This window comes from Pteronotus mesoamericanus, unplaced genomic scaffold (assembly GCF_021234165.1).
Source record: "Pteronotus mesoamericanus isolate MK-2021 breed Mesoamerican mustached bat unplaced genomic scaffold, CSHL_Meso_final contig_32, whole genome shotgun sequence".
NCBI classification, from domain to species: domain Eukaryota; kingdom Metazoa; phylum Chordata; class Mammalia; order Chiroptera; family Mormoopidae; genus Pteronotus; species Pteronotus mesoamericanus.
The window spans coordinates 265,295-292,081 of NW_026555134.1; the positions used below are offsets into that span (position 1 = coordinate 265,295).

Here is a 26,787-nt window from a genome sequence, read left to right on the forward strand (position 1 = left end):
ACCAGAGGGATGGGTAAAGCCAGAGAGGAGAAAGGACCTGATTGGGTAGGACTTTGTGGGTTCCGGGAAAGGGGGACTGGGGCCCCCCTCCAGTCCCCCAGTCTGCTGAATGTGAGCCCTTTTTTCCTTTGAATCCCTGTGTCCTCATCTGTAAAATACAGTAGGGTACTCAGCAGAACTGCTCCGGTCCTTGCTTGGTCCCATATGGAGAGCCAGTTTTTTCCAGGGTAGGGGGAGGGGGGTAGACTGGCAGGTTCTCTGCGTTCTTGTCCTCGGGGAAGAACAAGGCCTCCTTGTTAGAGTCCCCAAGGAAAAAGGGGCAGGCGGCCACAGAGGCGCGTGAGTCTGAGTCAGGGGACTGGCCACTGGACAATGGACAATTTCGAGGCACTGGGGAGGTGGGAAGTGACATATCAGCCGGGAGCTGACACTGGATGGGGCAGCAGCCCCTGTGAACACCTGGCCTGCCGCCTCCTGTATTATACCAGGGACAGAAAACAGCAGGTCATCCAGTAAACCCAGCCTCTTGGGGTGTGTCCTCACTTTCAGCTCTGAATGATTTTTAGAAAAGGGCAGCGAAAACTTGAAACAGCAACAGCAACAACACTGATGAGCACTCCCCTTCACCTCTTCCTTTCTTAGAATGTGTTTGTTGTGTGCCTGCAGCGGGCAAGTGATATTTTGGACCCTCAGGACACAAGGGGCACAGCTTCTGCCTCCCCCAGTGCATGTGTGTGCCTGTGTGTTATATGGAGGAACATTGAAGAAATGGATAATGAACAACCAAAGAAATAAACAGCCATTTTGACTCCCCCCTTCCTCTTACACCAGACCACACCCTTCCTCTGCCCCAAACTCTCCAAGGCCCCACCTCACTTGGGATAAAACACCAAATGGCAAGAAGCTGAAACAGCCAACGGCCAGCAAGAAGGGGTCCCTCAGTTCTACAACAACAGGGAAATAAATCCTGTGGCCATCTGGGGGAGCTGAAAGTGGACCCTTCCCCAGTCTAGCCTCCTGATAAGGTCCAGTGCTGGCCAACACCATCAGTGCAGCCCGAGCAGAGAACTCAGCTCTGTGGCCTGCAAACTGAGATAATAAATGCACGTGTTGTTTTAAGGCACTGCTTTTGGGGGAATTTGTTAGGAAGCATAGACAATCAGTCTGCTGCATGGATGACTGCCTACCAGTGTCCAGGTGCACCTGCCACCAGAGCCTCAAACTCACAATGCCAAAACTGAACTCTTGATCTTCCCCTAAAACCTGCCCCCCTGAACCTTCTCCTTCCTCCTTACAGCAGCTCCATCCTCAAGGTTCTCCCAAATCCTGGAGGCAGCCTCAACATATCTAGTTCCCTCAATCTCCACACCAAATCTATCACAAACCTGTAGGGCCCAGTTTAAAAATACACCTGGCCCTGGCTGGTGTGGCTCAGTGGATTGGTTGAGTGCTGGCTTGTAAACCAAAAGGTTTTTGGTTCGATTCCCAGTCAAGGCACATGCCTCTGTTGTAGGCCAGGTCCCCAGTAGGGGGTGAGCGAGAGACAACCACACATTGATGTTTTTTCCCCTTTCTCCCTCCCTTCCTCCTAAAAATAAATAAATAAAACCTTTAAAAAAATAAGGACCAACCTGTTTATCAACCCCATCCCCCAGCTCCACCTGGATGGAACCCCACCATCCCACCATCCCTCCACACTATTCTCCCCATCCCCCACCCCCTCACCACGCTCCCACCCCCTGTCTCCTCATCTGTCCCGGCAACCTTCCCCACTATCCTTTGCAGTCCGCTCCCTGGTCTCCAGGCGCCACCCACGGCCTGTTCTGCCCTACAGCCAATAAAAGGCGCCCGTGAGCCCCTGAATCATACTTGGTCTTCGGACCCCACAGCCTGTCCTCCCAGAAGTGGCCACCAGAGGGCGCGAGTGAGCACCAAGTCAGCACGTTCCTGCTCTGCCCACTGCCCTCCATGGCTCCCACGTCCCTCAGGGTAAACTGCCCAAGTGTTCCCGCGGCCACCGGACCCTGCACGACCTTCCCTGTCACCTCCTTGCCCTCACCTCCTCCCTCTCATCCCCTCACTCATCTCGCTCCATTAGGCACTGTCCAGCCTCTGAGCCTTTGCACGTGCTGGTGCTCTGACTTCTGCTTAGCCTGTTTTTTCCCCAGGCCTCACCCTGGTTCCCTCCTCACCTCTTTTAGGTCTCTGCTCCAATGCCACCTCAGCAAGGCTTCCCCTGACTACCCCATTTCAAACTGCAAACTCCCTGCAACCTCCAACTCCTCCTTTCCCTTAATCTTTTTTTCATGTCACTATTTGCCTTCTAAAGTAGTGTGAAAGTCACTTATTTGCCTCTTTGGACAAAGAGGCAAAGAAGGGAATTTAGGTGTTTCGATCATGCCTGCCAGTCAGTGCGTGGTGCACAGTGGGAAAACAGAGAAATACGGCTGAATTAGTAACTAGGATAATAAAGCTATAATTTAGGGAGCACCAACTGTATTGATTCTTCAGGATCCTGAGGCCCAGGGAGGTGACATTCCTCCCCTGGAGACTCACATTGTCACTACCAATCCAGACCCCCTCCCCCAGGGAGTCAGACTGGATTAAAAGTATAGCTTGTTTGCATATGCTTTAGATGAAATAGGAGCTCATTTACATGTTATTTACTTGGCAGCTGGGGAAGAGCTCAGAGATACGGTGCTGTCAGTGGGGGACCTGAGGAGAGGTCTGATCTCTGTCTGGTGAGGTGGCCGGCACTGAGGTCCTCAAAGCTGCCCTTCACAGGCTCAGGCGGCCATTCCACTTTGGCCCTTCTCTGTGTTAGTTCTTGGTTCCTTCCCAAGTCACAGTGGGGAAACCGAGGCAGTTGGGACGGAGGCCAGGCTGGAACCAGTGTCTCCAATGGCCTGCACTCCATGGCTGCCTGATGTAGCCTGGGCATGGGGTGGGCCGGGCTCGGGGAGCAACCTCCAGAGCAACCTTCGTCTTTCCTGTACCTGGCTGACCTCAGGAATGGGGTCCCCGGGCTCCTGCACTTCTAGTCAGCCTTGGTCAATGGCAGGCTCTGCCTGGTGGGAGGAGAGAGAGAGGCTGGGGTGTTTATCTTTCACCTCCTTCCTCAGTGCCTGGTTCTGTCCACAGCTCTGGGGTTTCTGCTGCTTCCAGAAAAAAATCAAATGGCTTGTCCAATGTTGGGGGCCCAGAGGTGACTGAGAGTGGAGTTGACTGTGGGCTCATTTGTTGGCTAAGGCATCCAGGTGGAGGGGATACAAGTAAAGGCATCCAGGTGGAGAGAGGGCAGGTGCAGGCCCTGAGGTGGGAACTGTCCTAGTGGCTCAAGGAATAACAAGGTAGCTGATGTGGCCCAGCAGAGTGAGCAAGGACTGAGGGGTGGGGGCAAGGATAGAGGGCTCAAGAGAGCCTCGTGTGACAATGAGGGCTTAGCTTTTATTCTTAGGGCTTCAGGAGTCCACCATGTATGTTCAGTACCCCCAGAAAGCTGAGCTTAGAATCTGGAAGAAACCTTTGACCCTTAACTTTGATCTTTCTTCTTTTCTAATACAAGCATTTAAAACTTGTTTTATGACCTTTTATATAGACTGAAACATTTTGATTTAAAAGGTTTTTTAAAAAAGATTTTATTTATTTACTTATTTTTAGAGAGAGAGGAAGGAAGAAAGAGAAGCATCAATGTGCAGTTGCCTCTTGTGCGCCCCCTACTGGGGACCTGGCCCACAACCCAGGCATGTGCCCTGACTGGGAATTGAACTGGCAACCCTTTGGTTCACAGGCCAGTGCTGAATCCACTGAGCCACACCAGGCAGAGCTGAATAAAAAGTTTAAAAGTTACAGAATGTAATTAAATTAATTAATTACAATTAGATTGCGGAGTGAATTGTACAGCATGTGAATTATAACTCAATAGTTGTTAAAAAATTACAGTGCCAAGGGGCCCGATAATACAGCTGCAGACAAGGATACCATGGAAAGGACAAGACTAAGTTCTGTTCGGCCAGGTTTCCCTGAGCCCTGATTTGCAGCCTGACACAGTGGGGGCCTTTGGGGCAGCCAGGGATGTTACCCTAGATTAACTCTAGATTGGGCTGGAGTGAATTCCTGTTGGCTTCTGGGAGGCAGTGGCTGTTCTGGAGGACCATACTGCCTCCTCACTCTCCTTGCTCCTGTGCCAGAGCCTTTGCACGGCTGTTCCCTTACCCTCTTCCCTTCTCAATGCAGTGGCCTCTCATCCTGCCCTAACTGGCACTCGGCGGTCCTCTCATTGCCGTCTTGGACTCCTGACCCTGCTTTGTGTTTTACAGCACATTTAACGCCTTGTAATATACTAGTCTCATTTATTATTTTTTGTTTATTTTCTCTTTCTCCTCCCAAGAACGTCAGCTCCCTGTCTATCCTGTTGTGTCCCTACCAACCCAAACAACCTAGTACACAGTTGGTGCTCCAGAAATGTTTACTGGAGGAAGGAAGGAAGGAAGGAAGAAGGAAGGAAGGAAAGGAAGGAAGGAAGGAAGGAAGGAAGGATGGAAGGAAGGAAGGAAGAGAAAGAAAAGAAAGAAAGAAAAGAAAGAAAGAAAGAAAGAAAGAAAGAAAGAAAGAAAGAAAGAAAGAAAGAAAGAAAGAAAGAAAGAAAAGAAAGGCCCCTTGGCCCAGTGGCGAACATGCTGTGGACCTCGGGCTGCACCTCAGTTTCCCCAGGTGTAGAAATGGGGCCATGCCGCGCATGACCTCACCAGCCCCTCCTGCTACAAGGCTGTGGGTGTTGTGTTTGTGGCTCCAGCTCCCCTGGGGCCTGCTCTGGCCCCGGCTGCCCAGCTCCACCGTCTCCCAGGGGACCCGCTCTGCTGACACCGGATTCTTCCCTGGACTGTCCAGCCATCTGGCCGACACTCGATCCTAGCCCCACTTCCAGGCCAGCGTCTGCCGACCAGCCTGCTTGGGCCAGGGCCCCAAGACTCCCTGCTGAAGGACAAGGGGCCGTCTGTGCGGTCCCTGGGAGGGTGTGGTAAGTCCAGGGCCCTGCCAACTCAGGCAGAAGGCTCGAGGACTGGGACGGTGCTGGACCTTGCGGCCCAGAGCCACTGCGGTTGAAGAGACAGCATCAGGTGTGGGTGCTGCGCAGCCCTGTGCTCCTGCAACCACTCCTGCTCAACATGGGGACCCTCAGCTGTGACCCCGCTCCACAGCTGACCACAGCGCCCCTGGGCCGGCGGGCCACAGAGTGCCAGATTCCAGAGACCGGCCTGAGGAAGACCTGCGGGGTGGCCACCTTGGAGAACGGTACATGCAGGCCATGGAGGAGGGGGGCCGGGGGGGGACCCTTTCTGGGAGCCCAGAGGAAAGCAGGAGCCTCTGGGAAGGGTGTCCGCCCTTCTGTTTTCTGTCCAGTAGGATAGGCGTGATCATAGCGTTTCTACGGCTCCTGAACATGCCTCCACCAATGAGAACTTTATGGGCCATGTACCCTCTGGGTGCTGAGTGTACAGCCAAGAACCAAACAGCCAAGGGCCCGTGGGGGATGAATGCCAGGCGAATCAGTGGGAAGAGTCTGGTGTATTCATCCGTGAGCTGAACATCCCAACTGCGATGTTCACTGTGGGATCTCATGGTCCTAGCCCGTGCCTCAGTTTCCCTGTCTGTAACAAGACATCTGGAGTCGGGCCCCATGGCAGGATTTCCTGGCTCTTGTGGCACTGACATTCTTGCAGAGGTTACCAAACATTGCAACTGTGATACTATCTTGGTGTCTGGGCCTCAGTTTCCCCCCGTGACAGTGTATTTCTGTATCTTGGCCTCAGTTTCCCTCCGTATGACAGTGTGTTTCAGTGTCTGGGCCTCAGTATCCCCACCTGTGACAACATGTGAAAACATGTCTCTGTGTCTGGGCCTCAGTCACCCCATCTCATGTGCCTCAGGGCGGGGGAGGCTCCTGGGCCCGCAGCCCCTCCCTGTGATTCATGTTCGACACACAATGCTTGTTTGCAGGAGGCAGGTCCTGCTCCCCTCACCCCTGCCATGGAGGATGGCTGGTGGCCTGGGTGGGGGCTCCGGGGCTGGGCCCTGAGCTCCCCATCACATTTCAGGGGACCTAGGCCCAGGCTGTGACTGGAGGGCTTTGGTTGCAGGCTCTGGGCCGGGCTTGTACGCCCTGCCATCCACAGTCGGCTACATCAACCATGACTGCACCAGGGTCGCCAGTCCTGCCTACTCACTCCTCCGCAGACCCAGTGAGGGTAAGGCTGGTTGGTGGGCAGGGCGGTAGGGGTGGGCGAGGGGGTGCTGTGAGGCCTCCTGGACCTCCAGTCCGCCCAGTGTGCATTTTCTCACTTGATAGATCCAGGCTCCACTGAGTGAGGCAGGAATCCAGGTGGGTCACTCGATCCCTGGTTTGCTGTGTGACCTCAGGAAGCCACTGTGCCTCTCTGGTCCTCTGTTTCCTTATAAAGAAAGAGAGTGGAAAGAGTAGTGTGGTGGTTAGGACCGGCATTTGCCTCCTGCACTTTGCACATTTCTTGCTGCTTGACTGCTCTGTGCCTCAGTTTCCTCCTCTGTAAACAACGTGATACACTCCCTGCACAGTTGCCAGAATTAACTAAACATTAGATGCCTGGATATGTTCATTAAGTGAGAGTTAAGTGCCTTAAAAGTAGCAACAATAATGCTGGGTAACTGGTCAGTTCTCAGAAAAGTGGGCTTGGAGAGCAAGTGCCAGCTTCAGTTTCTCCATCAACAAGCGAGGGGCTCCCCAGGCCTTGCTTACCGCACAGCACGTGGTGAGGGAAGAATGAACATTCTTAGCTGTTTAGGCAGGCAGGGGTGGCGAGACTGCAGGCTGTGGGGCTTGCCTGGTCAGCGGGCGACCTGCCCTCTGTGATGTCCACTTTTCTCCTGGCCAGAGTGCGTATGAGGGAGCACCAAGTGCAGGGGTGCAGGTGGCCCCGAGCCAGGGTCAGCTGTCCATTCTCTCAGTGGAGTTATCACAATTCATCCCACAAGCCTGTGCCCCTCACGCCGATGTTCGCACACTCCATCAGCCCATTTTCTAGAGCGGCTCTGAGGTCCCAAGCCGGTCAGCACAGGGCCCAGAAGGGTCTCACGTGCGGGGTTTGATTCCTGCACATGGAGCCTTGTTGGGAGGGGGCGGCTGGCAGAGTCGCCTTCAGAATCAGCAAAAATCCCAAACCAACTGAAAGAGAACTCAGGGAGTGTCAAGAGGCCCTAGAAGGCAAGGGAAGGAATCAGTGTCACATCTGTCACTGGGAAGGTTAAGAACTGAGCCTATGGCCCAGAGCAGCCTGGGTTCCCGGTTCTCATTCGAGTCACAGGACACATCTGGGGAATCAGGAATCGGGGTGGGTATGGTTAGTGTGGACTTTTCTGAATGCTCAGGGACTTCTTGGAGGTGGAAGCATGGGATCTGGGCTTTGTAGGATGAGTAGGAGTTCACTGGACCCCCAGGAGAAGAAGGGGACTCCGGGCCGAGTTTGCAGCATAGGCAAAGGCCTGGAGGTGGGAAATGGGATGAGTTGGGATGTGCTCATTCGTCACAGACGTGCTTCACGTGTGTGCTGGTGCCATATGTGAGCACATACATGTTCACACATAAACCAATTAATACTTGTCAAACCGACTATACGTTTGTCCCTGAATGTTCTTATAAAAAGTAGTAATGGTAGTCACAGTCATTGGTCCCAATTACTAAGTGCCAGGCTCTGGACTGCCCCTTCCACGGATGGCCTAATTTTTCAAGCTTCTCATCCTACTGAAGAAAAGGAGGCTTTGACCGTCCCAAGGACACGGCTCACAGAGGCCCGGCTGGGATTTATATGTGACTTAAAGCCCCTCCCTTACGCTTGTCAATGCCAACAAGCCCAGGCACTAAAAGGACCCTCCTCAGCCCCTTAGTCAGAGCCTTGTTACTCTCCCTTCACGTGTAATTCCAGCCAGCCCACGAGCTGGTTGCTCTAGAACTGGTCCCGTGGCTCACGGCAGAGGAGAGGTTGGGGGGTGGCACAGCTCTGATCGGGGTGGGGGGACAAAAACGCTCATCAAGACAAAGTCAAAGTAGAGATCCAGGTCCACCGTCAGGGCCATCAGACCTCCATGGGATGAGGTCCCTGCTCACCAAGACGGGGCTGGGGGTGTCTGGAGGCTGGACAAGACTCAGAGCGAACCAGGAGCGCTGAGTGGGGGCCGTGGGGCCATCGGAGTGGGGCGCACTCAGGACCCTGGGCTCCCCTCCCCAGCATCTCCACAGGACACCAGCCCTGGGCCAGTCTACTTCCTGGACCCAAAAGTCACCCGGTTTGGTCGAAGCTGCACCCCTGCTTACTCCATACAGGGCCGGGGCAAGTCTCGGGGTGAGTATCCGGCCTGTGCTACCCCCTGAGGGCCCCGCCCCTTCAGGGTCTCAGGGCCTCTCCTGCCTCTGTCCTCTCCTTTCCCTCCTATTCCCAAGTTCTCAGAACATGAGTGTCGTTGGAATGACAAAACCCAAGACCTCAGAAGAGGGGCTGGGCCCTATGAGGACCTGAAGGAGTGAAGTGGGCCACGGCGATGGTGACCCTGTGCACACATGGTGCTGCCGGGGCAGCTGGGGCTCATCCTCAGCATCAGGAGACAACAGGGAGTAGTGGGGACTGGGGCCAATGTGGAAACCCCCTTCACAGGCTGCAAACAGTTTACTTTGCCCGAAAGCACCTGATTTTATTACCTGACTCCAGGCTCCCTTCCATTTCACCCACCATTTCATCTTTTCATCTATCACCCATCTACCACTCATTCACCCACTTATTCATCCATCCACCTACCCACCTATCTACTCATCAACCTACCAACCCCTCCACTGGTTCATCATCCAATCCATCCGTTAATCCATTTATCCAGCCACCGACGCACACATGCGTCCATCCAGGATCCATCCACCCAGGATCCATCCAGCAATCTGTCTACAAACCCATGGACTCATTCGTCTACTCATTCCCTTCTCATCCAACCACTCACAACACATCCTCTACTCGCTCACCCTCCCAAACATGTATTAGACCAACTGATGGGAGTCTTAGTAGATTTGACACATCCTTGTTTTTTCTGAGTCCCCAGAATGGTGGAGTTAGACCCAGGTGGGGACTGTCCCCCTGCAGTGTGGCCATGTCCAGAGACGGGAAGATGCAGCCTCGTTCTAGAAGGGCTGTGGGGAAGGCAACGGGGAGGAGGGGCAGCGGGGCTCTCTGGAAGGATGAGAAGTAGCTCCTGGGAGGTGGGATTGGGAAACAGAAGGCTTGCCTGGCAGAGGGCTGAGCTTGGGCAAAGACCTGGAGGCCTGAAAGAGAATAGACGGTGTGGCAAGGTAGGGAAGGGGGAGAAATCACCCGGACTTCTTCAGGGCTGCCGTGAGCTCCAGGATGCCTGTGGGCAATGGGGAGCCATGCAAGGTCTTTGATCAGGTGAGCACTCTGTTCATTGCCAACCTTCCTGCCCCATTTTCACAGGTCTGGAGGTGACCCCCGGCCCTGGGGCCTACAGCCCAGAGAAGGTGGCCCCTGTGCGCCAGCGGACCCCTCCAGCTTTCACCCTGGGCTCCCGCCTGCGTCCACAGCCTCTGGACACCTCAGTCCCTGCCCCCAATGCCTACACCTTGCCCTCTCTCTGGGGCGCCCAGATTTTCATCAAGCCCAGCAGCCCCAGTTACACCGTGGTGGGCCGCACACCCCCCGCCCGCCCTGCACAAGACCCCGCTGAAATACCAGGCCCGGGCCAGTATGACAGCCCAGATCCCAACACCTACCGTCAGCGCCGACCCGCCTTCACCATGCTGGGGCGGCCCCGTGCCCCGCGCCCCCCGGATGAGACGCCTGGCCCTGGCACCCACAGCCCCGAGCAGGTCACCATTACCAAAGCCAGGGCCCCGGCGTTCACCATGGGCATCCGACACTCCAAACGGGCCTCCACCATGGCCCCAGACACAACACCCTGATGCCTTTAGGGGACAGGATGCAGGCCAGCACCTGGGTTAAGCCTCAGTTTTCCTACACCCTGAAGCGGAGCGTGGGCAGGCCCTTCCTGGGCCTGGCTTTTGCTGGGGTGGGACAGCTCAGGGAAGCTGAACTGTCTGAGGTCCTTCTAGGCCACCTGCTTCCTCCAGTCCCTGGGGGCTGTGACCTCATGGCCCTGTGCAGGGTGAGCCTCCTTCCAGCGCCCCAGTTTCTCCTCTCTTGGTCATGCCAGGCCAAGTGAGGCCAGGTGGAGAAAGGGACACCCCTGGCCCTCCCCAGTGGCTGGCCCGAGACGGAGCTTCCTGTGTCCTAGAACTCGGCGTCCGCCCTGCTAGGGCCTGGGTCCCCGAAACAGCTCAGGTTTCTGCCAAACTTGGGCTCTAACCTGTTTCTCATGGAAGCACAGCTTCCTGACCTGGTCCCAGCCCAAAATCAGGCTGGAAGCAGCCCTGATGCCCTCCTCACCCCATCCCACTCTCTAGCTGCTTGCCAATAAATCTCTGTGGCACCAAGAGCTGTCAGCAGCACACACGGGCACTGATTTACTCCAGGTCTGTTTACATCACAGAAGATCTGAAACATGGCTCTCAACATTCAGACCCCTAACTCTGCAGCCCCTTGGGGTCTGGATGGGATCGGAGGAGGGGTCCAGAGCTGAGGGAAGGCAGAGGTGGAGCCCGAGCTTTGAGTGGGGGGAGCCAGGTAGGCTTCTTGGAAGAGGGGACATTGAAGCTGGGTTTTGAAGGATGTGTAGGAGTTTGATGTATGCTAATAGTCATCAGATTTTGATAAAGAGCACTTAAGCTTCACAGCAAGTCAGAAGGTAGGCAATGTTTACCGAGAGGAAATTGGGCTGCCTGGATTGGACGCTTGTCTGAGGGCGCACCATAAGTCCTAGCGATTGTCCAATGTCAGGATTTGAATTCTGGCCATTGGGCTCTGTTCCTGCCATTCTTTCCTCGGTGTCATGTGACCAAGCCCTCTGTGTGATGACACCTAAGCCCAGGCCTTAAAAACTGCAACCCAGAAAGACCTTAACTCAGTAACCTGGGAGGGAGAGGCTGCCATTTGCTCACTTACCTGGAGGACAGGGTCCGAGGGACAGCAACACGTGGTGGTGGGGGCGCCGGGAAGACCCAGAGGGGCCTAGGGCGGGTGTTAACTCCTTCCTAACTGTCCCTTTCCCCAGCCCGGGGAGGCTAAAGTTGAACACACATCTTTTGGACACACATTGGATCTCTACACACATGCATGGGCACACACCAAGACCCCTACACACACCTGGACACACACGAGGACCCTACGCACCCACCTTGAAATGCACATGGACCCACTAATCATATACTGAGGGAACCCAGAACCCCTCCTCACACGCACACACGTGTTCACATCTGCACATACACACAAACGCGACCCTCACACAGTTCACATGTATGTAAATCACGAGACACACAGCACACACAATCCAGAAAGGGGCTCCCAACCCCGACATGCCTTCCTCCCCTCCCCCGCCCCCAGACCCAAAGGACCGGCCCTCTGCACTCACACCCCAGACCCCGCGGGCGCGACGAACAATAGCGACTGCAGCGCGACACCCACAGCGTCTGGCGGCGACGCGGCCTCCCTCTTCTCCCCCACCGCTGCTCCGGGTTGCAGGCCAATCGCGGCCGGGCTCGCCCCGCCCAGAGACCATCGCCACCTCCTCCCGACTTGCGGCGGCCGGCCGGACTGTGATCTCATCTCTCTGATTTATTGATCCGGCTCCAAGGGCCTCGCCCCTCTTTCCTCACCTGCCCGCGCACCCCGGCCCCCTCCTTTTGTTTCCCAGCAGTCAGCCCTGCCTGGGGTGGGGCTGGAGGGGAGGGGGCAGGAGGATGGGTCGAGACAGACTAGGAAGCTGAGTCCTGGGGTGACCGTGACATCCAGTTCCCCGGTGCAGAGGGAATCACGCCTTGAGGCTTGGGTGGGGATGAAGACGCTGCGGCCGGAGGGGCCCGCAGGCAGGGGAGGCTGAGGCCCAGGGGCTCTGTGGGGTTGTTGCCGGACAGTGCTTCCCTGATATGGATCCTGCCCATGCCCCTCCAGCCCATGCCCCTAGCTTACAACCGGGGAAACTGAGGCCCAGGGAAAGGCAGCAGAGTAGGGACTAGGTTTCGCTCTGAGCCTCCCCACCTCCCAGACCAAGCCAGCCCAACCCGGCACTACTGGGTCCAAGTCTCCGCAGTGTGCCTTCACACACTTTCCCATCTCCGGGTCTCAGTTTCCCCATTAGGGCCTGATTTTTCAAGTATCTGCCGGCTGGAACAGTGGGAATGGAGGGGGCTGATCTTGGGGTTGGGGCTTTCTTCTCTGACTGGGCCTCCGCGCCTCTCCAGGCCTCAGTTTCCCCCTCAGTCAAATAGGGAGAAAGGGGGGTCATTTCTAAGTCTCTCCCACCTCTGTCCTCCTAAGAACTTGGTCGACGGGTGGGGGGCGAAGTAGGGGTTCCTCGTCTGGGTCCTGGGTTGGAAACACAGGCTCCCTCCCTGGCTGCCTGATCCGAGTCGGCTTCGTGCCCTCGGCGGGCCTCAGTTTCCCCAGCCGTTCCGCCAGGCGCCTGGATGCCGAGGGCCGGGGTCCCAGGGGCGCAGCCCCCCGCGGCTGCGCGCTGGGCCGGGCGGATGACATCACCGGGCCGGGGGCGGGGAGGGAACGAGAGGGAGACAGAGGGCCTCCTCCGCGCCAGGCTCAGCGCCCGGTCGGGCTCTGTCCGGCGGCCGCGGCCATGACGCAGGGTCCGGGCGGGCGCGCGGCCCCCGCACCTCCTGCGCCCCCGGAACCCGAGGCGCCCACCACCTTCTGCGCGCTGCTGCCGCGCATGCCGCAATGGAAGTTTGCGGCTCCGGCCGGCTTCCTGGGCCGCGGCCCGGCTGCGGCGCGGGCGGCGGGGGGCGCTGGGGCCGCGGGGGGCGCCGATCCCCAGCCGGAGCAGGCCGGTCCGGCTAGTGTCCCTGCTCTGGCGGCCGCGGTCCTGGGCGCCTGCGAGCCGCGCTGCGCCGCGCCCTGCCCCCTGCCGGCTCTCAGCCGCTGCCGGACCGCCGGGACGCGGGGGTCTCGGGGCTCGCGGGGCGCTGCCGGGCCCCCAGACTCCGCCACCGACGAGTGGATCCGCAAAGGCAGCTTCATCCACAAGCCGGCGCACGGCTGGCTACACCCAGATGCCAGGGTCCTGGGGCCGGGGGTCTCCTACATCGTTCGGGTGAGTGCGTTGGCCAGGACCGTTGACATGCCATCCTCGGACCCTCCAACCTGGGGACTGGGGCTCCCTTCCCCCACTTCCTCTCGGACAGCCCCGGACCCTGGGAGCCAGGTGTCTCCTCTCTCTCCCCACCACTCCGGACCCCCATCTCCAGCCAGAGCTCCGCTGGGCGCCCCCAGCCGGGAGGCGCTGGGGTCGGGGTTCCCATGGCATCACGTGACTAGAGGCGGGTAGAGGGCTGCAGGTGGGTGGGGGACACGCATGCGCAGGTTAAGCATTCCTCTCCCCATTCCGGTAGCGCAGGAGAGTCTGGTCGGTGAGAACCTCGGTGGGGGCATCCTGCTATCCAAATCCCCATTAAAAGCTCCTCCGCAGACGACAGAATCGGAACCTGCCGAAACCTTGGCCTGCGGTGGGAGGTGGGGACTCCCGGGAAGGGGTATCTGCAAAGGGGCGGCGCCCAGCCAGACCTTAGGATTCGAGATGTGAGACTGGGGACCTCGAACATTGTGTAAAAGAACGGGTCTTTATCCCGTCCTTTTTGAAAGGTTGATTTTTTTTTTTTATTATAAACCTTTCAAACGTACGGCAAAGCTGGACGAATGGATCGCTTGTGCACCTGAAACCATGACTATGAAAGCGTTACCTTCTCTAGATGCCATTCATCCCTGTGTATAGTTTGGTGAACCACTAGGAAGTTGCCAGTGCATGACAGTTGCTGTTAAATGCTTCCACATGGTCTCCTTTCCTCCTGCAGACCCACAGTCCGTCCTTCCATGTAAGAAAATTACCAGGTATCCCAGAGTGTCATTGACCATCTGGCAGAATTCCCATCTCTGCTAGCCTTTTGGTGACCTTTTGGTCACTCAATTGTGCCTTTGCTGCTTCACCACAGTCCCCTTCCTCTGTTACTGGGTTGAACGGTCCCTATTCAATTCATCTCTATCGAACCTGCGAATGTGGCCTTATTTGGAAATGGGGTCTTTGTAGATGTAGTCAAGTTTAAATGAAGTCATCCTGGAGTGGGCGGGGGGCTCCAATTCAATGACAGTTGTCCTTATAAGAAGAAGGAATCTTGGACACAGACATTTAGGGAGAAGGCCATGTGAAGATGGAGACAAACACTGGATTGATGTGTCTGCAAGCCAAGGATTGCTGTCCCCCGCCACTGAAAGCTGGAGGAGATAAGGCCTGACCCTCCACGAAGCCTTTAGGTGGAGTGCAGCCTGGCTAACACCTCAACTTTGGACGTCTGGCCTCCAGAACTAGAGAATATTTCTGTGTTGTTTTAAGCTGTCCAGTTTCTAGTGCTTTGTTACAGCAGCCCCAGGAAAGTAGCACATTGGTTAAGGTGACATTTCTCCCTGGTAAAGTTACCATTTGTTTCCTTTATAATTAATAAGTAATAAGTATCTGTGGGATGTCCTTTTTTTTTCCCCCCAACTTTAAAATTGAGGGACAGCACACATATAGTACAGTGTGTAAGCAAGTCTCAGGTGCATGGCATCCAGACTGAGCTAGAGAGCTGCCTGGTGCCCTTCGGGTCGGCACCACCCATAGCTCTCCTGCTATCCTAGCTCCCATCACCATAGTTTACCTTAAAAATTGATGCAAAATTCACACAACAAATTTAATCATCAATCCTAAAGTGTACAATTCAGTGGCATTTAGTACATTCACAAGGTTGTGCAACCATCACCACTACCTAGTTCCAGAACATTCCATCACCCCGATAGGAAGCCCTGTCCCCATGAACAGTCATCCCCATCATACTACCCCCCCTCACCCCCACACAACCCCTGGCAATCACAAACCCACTCCTTGTCTCTGTGGATTCGCCTGTTCTGGACATTTCCTACCAATGAGATCATGTGACAGATGCTGCCAAGTGGCTCTCCAATTGTACCAGTTACCTTCTCAGCAGCGTAGAATTTGGAAAGGTGATTATGGCCATCGTTGGTCCTCGTGCCTAGCCCTTGGCAGCTGGAGAAGCTACCCAGGAACTCTGCTGGCTCTTTCCACTTCTTCTGTCCCTCAACGTTGTCTCTTGGAGATTCTGAATTACTTTTCCACGGAAATGGTGGTCTAGGCAGAGTCTACATGCTTTTCCTGTGAAGGATCACAGACAGTCACTATTTTGGGCTTCACAGGCCAAATGGCCCCCATCCTACCTGTTTGCAGGCCCTGCGCTGGGCTCTGGGACGCAAAGGGGACAAGATGACCACCATGCTGGTTCCCCTGGGCTAGTGTTCCAGTGGGGCAGAAAAAGAGGAGGAGCAGGCGGTTAGATGGGCCTGGAGGAATCAACGAGCTCCTGTGGAACAACTTCATGTAGAGTCAGGGAAGCCAGCTCTGCGGAGGTGGCGCTGTCTGAAGATGAGGAGGAATCAGTCCAAAAGTAGAAGGGGGCACAGCAGGTGCCAAGGCCCCGAGCCTGCTGGCTGGACATTGTCAAGGACAGAGGGAAGGACTCAAACCCAGTGGGTGCAGGAGAGAAGGGTGAAGAGCTCATCTGTCAGTCCCAGCTGGGCCCCTCTGCTGCTTCTGCGGGTCCCACCCACTCAACCCCCTCTTTCTCCCCTTAGTACATGGGCTGCATTGAGGTCCTACGCTCCATGCGTTCCCTGGACTTCAACACTCGCACGCAGGTTACCAGGTGAGCCTTCCAGACTGGGCTGTGGAAGCGGGGACGGAATGAGGGGTCCAGGAGCTGGTCTTATCAGCTCTGCCCTGAGCAGAGGTCTTCCTCTCAATGCCTGTGGCCACACCGAGGCTGGGGTCTAAGTTTAGGGGCTGTGTTGGCCTCACCGAATCTGACACCCACAGAGGGAGGCAGCTGATGGGGGTATCTGCCAGGTGCCTTCTATGCCCCCGTCCCTTCCCCCTCCCCAGGCACCCCAGCACCCCTCCCCCCTCAACCCTTCCCTCTGAGCCTCTCCCCAGCTCGGGGTCCACTGCATCCCTTTCTCAGCCCATCGCCCTCTGGCCCTCCACCCTTCTCTGAGCTCCTGCCCCTCCCAGGATCCCTCTCCTCCAAGCTCTCTAAGCCCCTCCCCCTCCCCCCACAGGGAGGCCATCAACCGGCTCCATGAGGCTGTGCCTGGAGTCCGGGGCTCCTGGAAGAAGAAGGTTGGTGAGAGGCTTGCGGTCCTCGAGTGGGCTGGTGGGGACACCATGGCCACCCTTGGACCCTGCCCATCTGGAGCCTCTCTGCAGCCCCACCCAGAGCCCGGATCCGCTACCCTGTAGCCCTGTACTGCCCTCTGCTCCCCACCAGGTCCCACCCTATGTTGCCCCCTCCAAGACCCCACCCTATGGCCCTCTACCCCCTCAGGCGCCCCACTCTGTGGCCCTTTGCCTCTCAGGCCCCCAACAAGGCGCTGGCTTCCATCCTGGGCAAGAGCAACCTGCGCTTCGCCGGCATGAGCATTGCTGTTAGCATCTCTACCGATGGCCTCAACCTCTCCGTGCCTGCCACACGCCAGGTGAGGGCCACACCACAGGTGAGGGCCTCAAGCCAGGTGAGGGCAGTGTGGCCAGTCCTCAGCCCCCGAAGGGCAGGCTCTGTGGGCTCACACGAGGTGAAGCCTGGAGGGATGGTGGGTGCAGGGCCTCATGTGACGTGTTCCCTTGGAGATGAGTGGAGAGGTCCCACCCGGAGCCTAGGGGGGAAGCGGCTGCCGCCCTCGCAGGGCCCTGCTGCTGTCACTGGGGGTGCCCCTGGCATCCAGTGTGAATCTGTGCGTGTCTGTGTGTCTGTGTATGTCTGTGTGTCCCTGCCCTCCCAGTCCCCTCCCTGTGGCCCGGGTCCAGTGCCCACGCAAGCCTTAGGTCCCTGACCCCAGGACAGCCTGTGACCTGGTGTGTCTCTCTGACAGATCATCGCCAACCACCACATGCAGTCCATCTCCTTCGCATCAGGCGGTGACACGGTAAGGGGCTGGGTGGGTGGACTTGGCCTCCTCTGTCCCCTGCATTTCTGGAGGTGGGCAGCCAGGAATCTTGGCCAGCAGCCCAGGCCGGTCCAGCTGGCCCCTCCCACCCACCCCCTCTCTCCCCAGGACATGACGGATTATGTGGCCTATGTCGCCAAGGACCCCATCAACCAGAGAGGTGAGGCCCAGTGGGTGGGGTAGGGGGGCCTTCTTTGCGGAGCGTCTCCGCTGCCAGGCCACACTGATGCTGTGTCACCAAACGACCCCTCAGCCTGCCACATCCTGGAGTGCTGCGAGGGCCTCGCCCAGAGCGTCATCAGCACTGTGGGCCAAGCCTTTGAGCTGCGCTTCAAACAGTACCTGCACAGCCCCCCCAAGGTTGTCGTCCCCCCTGAAAGGTACCAGCCCTCCCCTGCTCCTCCTGGGCTTGAGTCCACTCTGTCCCCCGTCCCCATGCTCCCTGGGACCTCCTCACAGCTGCCGGGATCCCCATTCCCTTGGCTATAAAACCCACGTTACAACAGCCCCTGCTCCCTGGGTTGAGGTGAGGATTCAGGAGCCAGTCAACGCTGCTGTCATTACCGTCGTTGGTGCAGGCCCATGCTTCTGCAAAGGGCCAGACAGTCAATATTTTTTCCGCCTTGTGGCCAGACTGCCTGCTTGACTGTCATCTGTGAAAGCAGCTGCAGAGGGTGCTAACCCGATGGATGGCCCTTGTGCCAGCAAAACTGTATTTACAGACACCAACATCTATCTGAATTTCGTTAGCTTTCACACGTTGCCAAATACTGTTCTTTGGATGTTTTCTTAACCATATAAAAGTTTTATGGCTCCTGGGCTGACCCCTGATCTCAGCTACTTAAATATCTATTAATTGTTAGACATTCAATAAGCACACGATAAGGAAGAGGAATTCGCAGTGCAGCATGAGGCCCTTCCCTGGGGCGAGGTGGCCTTTGCTGCCTTTCTCATGGGTTTGCGCGTCTGTCACATACACATGGTGGGTTTCACCTGCTATTGCTGGGCACCTGGAGATGCTTCTGCCTCCATGGGCCACATGGTCCTGCTCTGCTGCCTGAACCAGAACCTGTGGTTCGTCCCCGACTGAGGGGCAGGCGGTGACCTACCCAATTTTGCTCCTAGGAACAATGCTTCCCTGAATGTTCATCCATGGGATAAATTTCTATAGGTGCGACCACAGGGCCAGACAGCGAGGGCATTTTTTTTTTAAGATTTTTAAAATATATTTTTAGAGAGAGGAAGGGAGGGGGAAAGAGAGGGAGAAAAACATTGATGTGCAAGACACATCTATAGGTTGCCTCTCGTGCGCCCCCTACTGGGAGCCTGGCCCACAGCCCAGGCATGTGCCCTGACTGGGAATCAAACTGGCGACCTTTTGGTTCACAGGCCAGCACTCAGTCCACTGAGCCACACCAGCCAGGGTACGAGAGCATTTTAAACGCAGAGGGTGTTCCACCCTAACGCATGGCAGGCATCTTGGTCCTGGGTGCAAGTCAGGTGTGCTCTGGCTGCCTGGACAGGACACAAGCAGGTGGAAAGGGACCAGCTTGTCTGAGGACTTGCTGTAGCTATACCATGTCCCATTTTATAGACGAGGGAAGAGAAGCACAGCCCCCGGCAAGCATTTCTTGGGCGAAAGCTCAGCTGACAGGAGGTGGCGTCAGGGTACCCTCGGGCTTGGCTTTTTCCACCCACCCTTCAAAGCTCAAGCCCCAAGGCCTTGGTGTTCCTTGGGTACCCCTGTTCCTTCTGCCCTGTGTGCGGGGGCCGCTCGCTGCCTGTGCTTCCGCTTGCTGTCTTTCCCCAGGCTGACCGGCTTGGAGGAGTCGGCCTGGGGGGACGAGGAGGACATGGAACACAACTACTACAACAGCATCCCAGGGAAGGAGCCGCCCCTGGGCGGGCTGGTGGACTCCAGGCTCACCTTGACGCAACCCTGCGCCCTTGGGGCCCTGGGAGCCCTCAGCCAGGTCAGCCCCTGCGGACTCACAGGGGAGGGATGGTAGCAGCTGTCCCCAGGGCTAACTCCTGGGGCCGTGTCCCTGGCTTTTCCTTCTGCTCCTGTTCTCGATCCTAGGGTAGGGTCTCTCGCACCCCCCACTCTTCCTTCCTGCCCCAAACTGCACAGATCTGCTAGACCCTGTTCTAGACACTTCAGATGTGATTCCCACCCTGAGACATGGAGTAAATAATTACATCCATGATTTAATCGGGGCTGTGGAAAGGGCTTACAGGGAAGGTAACAAGAGTGTACAAAAGGGAGACTGACTTGTCTGTGGTCAGGAGGACTTTCCTGAGGAAGCGGTGTTTGGGCTGGGCACTGACGGGTGAAGAGGAGTTGCCCAGGAGAGCAGTGCGGGGAAGGAAGGAGCAGTATGTGTTGGGTGCAGAGACGGCCTGTGAAGCTGCAGCAGAGGTGGGGTGGTGGGTGTGAGGCTGGGCCTGGTGAGTACCTGGCAGTCTGAGAACCAGGGCTTGGGGGAAGCGTTAGAGGGTGTGAGCTGGGCCTCCCATCTGACTTACGTCTCCAGTGATTTAGGCGGATTGGGTAGGAATACTGGAGAAGGGGCTTGCACGTCACAGGAGAAACCCTTACTCTCGTTTTCAGGGAGCATCTCCTCCTCGAAGAGACGCCCGCGGCCTGCACTGGGAGCTAGGCCCCTCAGGTAGGGTAGGATGTCCTGGGGCCATAGGGGGGCCCTGGCCCCTCCCCCATTGGGTGCCGGTGTCTCCCTTCACAGATTCTCCTCTGCATCATTTCACTTTCATCTGCAAGATCGTATTCACAAGCTGTTATAAGATTTGCCAGCATCAGTTTCTTTCTCCCCCCCGCCCCCCCCTCGAGACTTTTGGCTTCTTTTGAAACTGGAAGGCTCTGGCCCCCTGGGCCACCTTCCTGCCTGGCAGATGGGGACAGGCTGGGTGGGTGGCTGTCCCCTTCCTAGGTATGGACCTCTGGTGCCCTACCACCATTGGTTGGGCATTTTAGGTGTTTTTCACTCGTGATGGTGCTGCTCAAATGGGCATGAGGCCTCCCTCCTGGAGGAGACAGGCGTGGGTAGGGATCCCAGGTGGGGTCCTGCTCTGCCCCTCTCTGCACCCCAGGGCCTCAGTGTTCCCCTGGCTCCCCCAGCTGACCTCCCTACTCCCCCCGCCCTCCCCAGCCTCACCAGGGGATGGCTACGTGCAGGCAGATGCCCAGGGGCCCCGAGACTACGAGGACCACCTGTATGTCAACACACAGGGTCTGGACGCACTGGAGCCTCTGCAGCCCGAGGACAGCCCCAAGAAGGACCTGTTCGACATGCGTACGTGGGGGCAAGTCAGTCTGAGGTGGGAGGTCACCTGTGGTCCTGATGGGGGAGGCCCAGCCTCCTCCCCTGGGTACTTTTCCCCTTGGGACTTCCCAGGTTGACATGGGTGGGGTGGGGAAGTCTGTTTTCCATGTTTCCCTTGTCTGATAGGGAAAGCTCGGCCTCCCTTCTGTGGGACTCCTCAATCTCTTGGGAGTAACCCAGCTTTCTCTCTGTGGGGGTTCCCAAGTCTGATGAGGGGGCCTAGTTCATATCTTGAAAGAGTGGCTTGTGTAATGGGGGAGGCTCAGGCCCCTCTTCTCTGTGGGGCTCCTCAGTCTGCTGGCAAGGCCTCGCTCCCTCCTGCTGGATCTCCCCAGTCGGAGGAGGGAATTTGAACTCCGTCACCGTGTAACTTCATGGTCTGAGGGAGGAGGCCCAAAACCCTCCTTAAGGGAATCCCAGCCCGATGAGGGAGGCACTGTCTTCTCCCTGGGGGACGCCTAGTCCGACGAGGGAGCCTTAACCCAGGCCCTGAGAGGGCGGCTGGCTGACGGTGGAGCTCCTCCTTCCTTCTCTCTGGGCCTGAGGGCGATGGAGGAGGTTTGTGTCTCAAATGCCCCTCTTATTCTCCCATCAATTCCGCCCTCTTCCACAGCACTGGGTGGGTGTTGGCCGCGTCCTGGCCAGGCAGGGTGGTCCCCCTCCCTCAGGACACTCCCGAGTTGGAGGTCCCTGAAAACCTCCAAAGCCAGCTGGAAATTTCTCCCTTTACAACATTTGCAAAGCCCGGTTCCCTGCCATCTGACAACTGGATAGCTTATCATTGCAGTGATGTCAGGCACTAGTATTTACGGAGCACCTACTGTGCTCCAGGCACTGGGCTAAGAGCTGGCCCCACTGGCTTCTCACAGCAGTCCTGCAGTGGGGAAGGTGCTGGGTGTGAGCTCCTCGTGAGGCAGGCTGTCCCCCGTGGGGACCGCAGGAACCCCTGTGGAGAGTTGCTTCCTGCCAGGCTCCCATTAGCACACAGTGCACACACAGCACACATCCAGCACATCCGAGTATACCTCACACGCAGCATACTCAGCACACAGCATACACACACAGGTCGCACGGAACACACACAGTGCACGCTGAGTACACAGCATGCACGCCCAGCTCACTCTCGGCCCACACAGAGCGCACAGACGACGACCCACTGTGGTGGGCTTAGTGCGGGTCTGATGTACAGCAGGTGCTCAGTCAGTGTCGCCCAGGTCCCGAGGGTGGGTCCTTCCCCCTGTCCAGACCCCTTCCTCCCCAGTAGGAGGCAGCTGCCCATCCCTGCCCCCCGCACCCCCTTCTTCCCTTTAGGACCCTTCGAGGATGCTCTGAAGCTGCACGAGTGCGCAGTGGCAGCAGGCGCTGCAGCTCCCCTTCCCTTAGAGGACCAGTGGCCCAGCCCCCCGACCCGCCGAGCCCCCATCGCCCCCACAGAGGAGCAGCTACGGCAGGAGCCTTGGTACCATGGGCAGATGAGCCGTAGGGCGGCCGAGAAACTGCTGCGTGCCGACGGGGACTTCCTCGTGCGCGACAGCGTCACCAACCCCGGGCAGTACGTCCTCACAGGCATGCACGCGGGGCAGCCCAAGCACCTGCTGCTTGTGGACCCTGAGGGCGTGGTAAGGTGGACATGGGCCGGGGCGGGGACAACGGCGGGACTAAGGGGGGCAGGGTGGGGGTGGGGGTGGGGTGGGCTGAAGGTGTGGGGGGGAACTAGGAGGGACTCGGTCGAACCTGGTTTGGGACCATGGTCTGGGGTGGTGGGAGGCAGCCGTGAGTGGGGCCGGGGTGGGGTGGGCACCTCCACTCTGCCCAGGGTGCCCATCTTTTGAGCGTCCTTTAAGTTTAATGAAGTATTTTCCGGATTACAAAGTCCTTTATGTTTACAGATTCTGCTCCATTTACTAGGTACTTTAGAATTACAAACTGTCTTCCAGTTTAAGAATTTTTGGGTTTACAAAGTATTTCCCAGTGTATAAGGCATTGTGGGATTACAAACCTTTTCCAATTTCAAGATCTTTCAGGGTTTACAAAGTATCGTATTTCAACAATTGCAAGATGCACTTTTTTCACATTCTATTATCACTAATGCATCTTACAAATAGTGATGTCTTTGATAAATATGGTATTTTCAGTTTCTGATGTATTTTAGCATTCCCAAAGCAGGTTTCAGTTTACAAGGGTCTGCAAGTTACTGAGTGCTTCGACCCTCTGATATGCACTTTTCTTTCCTCTCATTTCAACATCTCTGGGGTCTGGATTTTTTTTTTTTTACCTATCAGTTGCATCTTTGAACAGCAACATTATTTAATTGGGAGGCTCTCCCTGCCACCACCAGCCATGGTACATGAAATGTTGATGCATCTAACAGCCGCTTTGAGTCAATGAGATTTGGTCTTTTACAGTTCCTAAATCATTTTAGGCTTTGCAAAATATTTTCCAATTTACAAGTAGTTCTAGAGTTTGTGAAGTATTTTCCAGTGTCCAAGGCCCTTGGGCTTCACAGGTTATTTCCCAGGTGTGAAGGTGCTTGGGGGTGTTAAAAGATTTAGAGTTTACCAACTGCTCCTACTGGTCCAGCCCTTAGAGCTGTCCTCGGTGAACCCCTTGTCTCTTTGCACGGGGCATACTCAGGTGGAAGGAGGCTGGGCACGGGGCCCAGAAACGTGCATTTAAGCCTGCCGTCCGGGTGACACATGCCCAGCGAGCCCAGCATCACCCATGAAATGTCTGGCAGTGGCGGGGCCAGAGGGTCTCTGTGTGATGCTAAGATTTCCTTATTCTAAGATGCAGGTGGTTTTTGGATCCGGTGATTCTGATTTTCGGATCCATGTCTCTGATATTCCAGGAGTGTATTCATTTCCTAGGGCTGTCCTACCAAATGACCACACACTGGGTGCCTTAAAACAACAGAGATTTATCCTCTCTCAGGTCTGGAGGCCAGAAGTCTGAGATCAAGGTGTTGGCAGGGAGAGGTCCTTTCTGAGGCTCTGAGGGAGAGTCTGCTCCAGAGCCGTCTCCCAGCTTCCCATGGTCGCCAGCAGTTCTTGCTGTTTCTGGCCTGTTGACACATCACTCCAGTCACTGTCCCCATCTTCTCATAGATTCGCTTGTGTCTCTGTGTCCAAGTTGTTCACTTCTTTTCAGGACACAAGTTACGGGATTTGAGGACACCTGGGTAGTCCAGGATGAGCTCATCTCAAGAACCTTCACTTAATCACATCTGCAAAGATGCTTTTTCAAAATAAGTTCCCATTCACAGGTTCTAGGGGTTAGGACATGGATGACTTTTGGGGGCCACTATTCAACCTGCTAGGGAGTGTAGCGCCCAGAATCCTGGTGGCTTTGGAACCTGTGTCCATACCTAGTTCTGGAATTCTGAGGCCAACTCTGTAAGTCTTGGATCCAGTGATTCTTACATTTAAGTGTGCATCAGAGCCACCAGGAGGCTTGTGAAAATGTAGGTCCCAGTTCAGCAGGCCTGGGTCCGGCCCAAGTTTGCTCTCTGACAAGCTGCTGGTGGTGCTGATACTGAGGCCTCCGGCCCTGCAGGTGCGGACGAAGGACGTGCTATTTGAGAGCATCAGCCACCTGATCGACTATCACCTGCAGAACGGGCAACCCATTGTGGCTGCTGAGAGCGAGCTGCACTTGCGTGGCGTGGTCAAGCGAGAGCCCTGAGCCAGGTGTGTAGTTGGCCGTGCCGACTTTCGGCAATTGCCCACTTGCCACACTTCCCATTCTAAAAACTAAGAAAGGATTCCTGTGCCACACAGTTCACCCATTACAGTGGATGCCCCAGTAGTTTTTAGTATCTTTACAGAGTTGTGCAACATCCCCCTGTCTAATTCCAGAACATTCCATCACTCCCAAAAGAATTCCTGTCCCCCTTAGCAGTCACTCCCCATCTGCCCCCCCAGCCCTTGACAGCTACTTCCTGTGTCTGTGGATTTGCCTGTTCTGGACATTTCACATAAATGGAATCACACACTGTGTGGCTTTTTGTGTCTGGCTTCTCACTGAGCATCATGTTTCCAAGGTTCATCCATGTTGTGGTGAGTGTCAGAGCTTCACTCGTTTTCATGGCTGAGTAATAACATTCCAGTGCGTGGATGGGCCGCGTCGTATTTATCCATTCATCTGTTGATGGGCACTTGGGTATTTCCACTTTTGGGCCACTGTGAACATGTGTGTCCAAGTTTTTGTGTGGATGTATGTTTTCATTGCCCTTGGGTGAGTCTGTACCTAGGAGTGGAATGGCTGAGTTCTCAAGGTGACTGTTTAATTGGTGATAGGAATCCCCAGAAGGAGGCAGCATTTGGCTACCCTGAAAGAGGGACCAGTGTGGCCTGGGTCCAGCGGGGCTGGTGTGTCCGGCAGGGTGGGTGAGATGAGAAGGTGCACTCTTGCTTGGCCTTTCGATTTTGGTGCTGGGGAGCCACAGGAGAGTTTTGAGTGGGGGAGGGACAGGCAAGTATAGGACCTCTCTGGTGAGAGAGGAGGGCTCTGGGGTGAAGTGGGGGCGGTCCAGGCAGGAGAAGACATGGGATTCCAGGACCTGGGAGCTGGGGGCTGGTCTCAAGGGGGGAGGAGCCTCAGGGGAAGGAAACTGTGGAATTTCCCCAACGGCTGAGCAAGAGGAGCTTCTGGGCCAGGTTGGGTTTCTCTCCTGTCCCCATCAGGAGGGAGAACGGCCTCCCTACTGCCTCTCCCCAACTCAGTGCAGGCCTTCTCCGTGCCCCAGACAGTCCTGGCTGCTGGCAGAGGTGGGGTTCCCAGTCTGGGAAGGGCGTCAGGGGTCAAGGGTCCTATGGAACACCTGAAGTGATCTTCAGTGCTCTGGGGCTGTGTGTTTGCACGTGCCAGGGTATGACATGCTTTCCTTCTGACCCCAGAGTTGTGTGTAGCCTGAGAAATAATGACGATGGCATTTATAATAGTTGCTAATGCAGCTGTTGCTGTGTCCAAGGACTGTGCTCACCTCCTCTTCACATCTCCACTGACTCCCATGAGGTTCTGAGACGGGCACTGTTGTTATCAGTACTCTCATTTTGCAGAAGAAACAGCACAGAGAGGTTTAGACACTACCCTGGGTCACTCAGCAAGAACACGGGGGAGCTGGGACTTGAACCTGGGCCCCTGGGCCTGAGGCTGCTTGCTGAGTCACCTTACTGTAGTGTAACTGAGATTTGGAGCACCTGGCACTTGAACCCAGGTCTCTGGTTGCTGTCTCAGCTGACCTTGACTTCTCCGCTTTCTCCTCCAGGTGACGGTTCTCACCCCCGGCTCCTGTCCCTGCTCCCCAGACGTCCTTGTTGTGGCCTTACAGCCTTTCTCAGGACCCTGGTCAGATCTAACCGCCGCTGCCTCTCCTTCCTCCACATGGGCCTCAAATCCCCCTTCTCTGGCCCATTCTTGGCTGGGCCAAGTCAATCATGCCAGGAAATGGGGGCCCAAGACCCCTCTCTCCCACTGAGCCCCTTGCCTCCTCCCTTCTGCCTGAAGTGAGGTTGTACGTACCAAAGACACAACCGTTTCTCGCCTTTAACGAAAATATATCAAAAAGCTGCCCTTGGTGTCCTGGCTCGGGCCCGGTGTGGCTGGACTTCAGCTCGTCTCTTGGAAGGGAAGGTTCCCAGGTCCCTGGCGTGGAGCTGGACTCTAGTGATGGCTGAGCTCAGTGTTTCCACCTAAAAAAATGGTGCCCGGTTTTTGAGGGAGAATTGAGGTGCTTTGGGTCCTCAGGACAGGACACACGCTGATGTGGATGTGGGGGTTGGCCTGAAGGGTATTGCCCTGGACTGGACATTTGGAATCTGTTTGTAATTAAATCTGGGAATGACCATAAGGAGCATGAGCCCACTGCACATTACAGGGTCCTCTTCAGTGCGGGGGCTGAAGTCAGTTTCCCCAGTGGAAAGCCAGGTGGCACCAGATTTGGCCTCGGGGGGCAGGGGCTGGAGGGGGGCCCTAGGGCCTAGAGATGGAGAGAAGGATGTGGAGGTGCCCGCGAGTGTGCCCCTAGTGGGGGGAGTCTTTGTGAGGGGGAGTCTGCTCTCCCAGAATCCCTCAGCATCTCAGAACTTCTGTTTTTAGAGATAAAGTATATCCCAACTCCTTTATTAAATGCACCTTAAGTTTTCTTTGGAAACACCTAGTTTCCAAATGCTACATTTCTCTTGAGATATCCTGATATATCTGACAAAAAACTCCTTTTTTTTCCAAGTTGCTGCTAACTTGCCCCT

At 56.1% G+C, this 26,787-nt stretch overlaps 2 protein-coding genes across 2 annotated transcripts; both read left to right on the plus strand.

Moving 5' to 3' along the window:
• Nucleotides 1-5,168: 5,168 nt before the first annotated feature.
• On the plus strand, nucleotides 5,169-9,991 carry CIMAP1D (CIMAP1 family member D). Its single transcript, XM_054575905.1, has 4 exons — nucleotides 5,169-5,295; nucleotides 6,141-6,248; nucleotides 8,262-8,375; nucleotides 9,507-9,991. The coding sequence occupies exons 1-4, from the start codon at nucleotides 5,169-5,171 to the stop codon at nucleotides 9,989-9,991; spliced, it is 834 nt and encodes a 277-aa protein (XP_054431880.1).
• A 2,783-nt stretch (nucleotides 9,992-12,774) lies between these two features.
• SHC2 (SHC adaptor protein 2) lies at nucleotides 12,775-26,282 on the plus strand. Its single transcript, XM_054575904.1, has 13 exons — nucleotides 12,775-13,248; nucleotides 15,834-15,904; nucleotides 16,317-16,377; nucleotides 16,614-16,733; nucleotides 17,127-17,180; nucleotides 17,310-17,361; nucleotides 17,455-17,581; nucleotides 19,012-19,174; nucleotides 19,813-19,870; nucleotides 20,369-20,512; nucleotides 21,854-22,161; nucleotides 24,095-24,228; nucleotides 25,809-26,282. Exons 1-12 carry the CDS (start codon nucleotides 12,775-12,777, stop codon nucleotides 24,221-24,223), a joined length of 1,761 nt encoding a protein of 586 aa, XP_054431879.1. The 3' UTR covers nucleotides 24,224-24,228; nucleotides 25,809-26,282.
• Nucleotides 26,283-26,787: the final 505 nt, after the last annotated feature.

Coding starts and splice junctions, on each gene's coding strand:
- CIMAP1D (XM_054575905.1), top strand. CDS start 5,169: ATGGGGACCCTCAGCTGTGACCCCGCTCCACAGCTGACCACAGCGCCC. Junction 5,296..6,140: donor GGTGGCCACCTTGGAGAACG/GTACATGCAGGC, acceptor CTTTGGTTGCAG/GCTCTGGGCCGGGCTTGTAC. Junction 8,376..9,506: donor GGGCCGGGGCAAGTCTCGGG/GTGAGTATCCGG, acceptor CCATTTTCACAG/GTCTGGAGGTGACCCCCGGC.
- SHC2 (XM_054575904.1), top strand. CDS start 12,775: ATGACGCAGGGTCCGGGCGGGCGCGCGGCCCCCGCACCTCCTGCGCCC. Junction 17,362..17,454: donor GGACCCCATCAACCAGAGAG/GTGAGGCCCAGT, acceptor ACGACCCCTCAG/CCTGCCACATCCTGGAGTGC. Junction 17,582..19,011: donor GTTGTCGTCCCCCCTGAAAG/GTACCAGCCCTC, acceptor GTCTTTCCCCAG/GCTGACCGGCTTGGAGGAGT.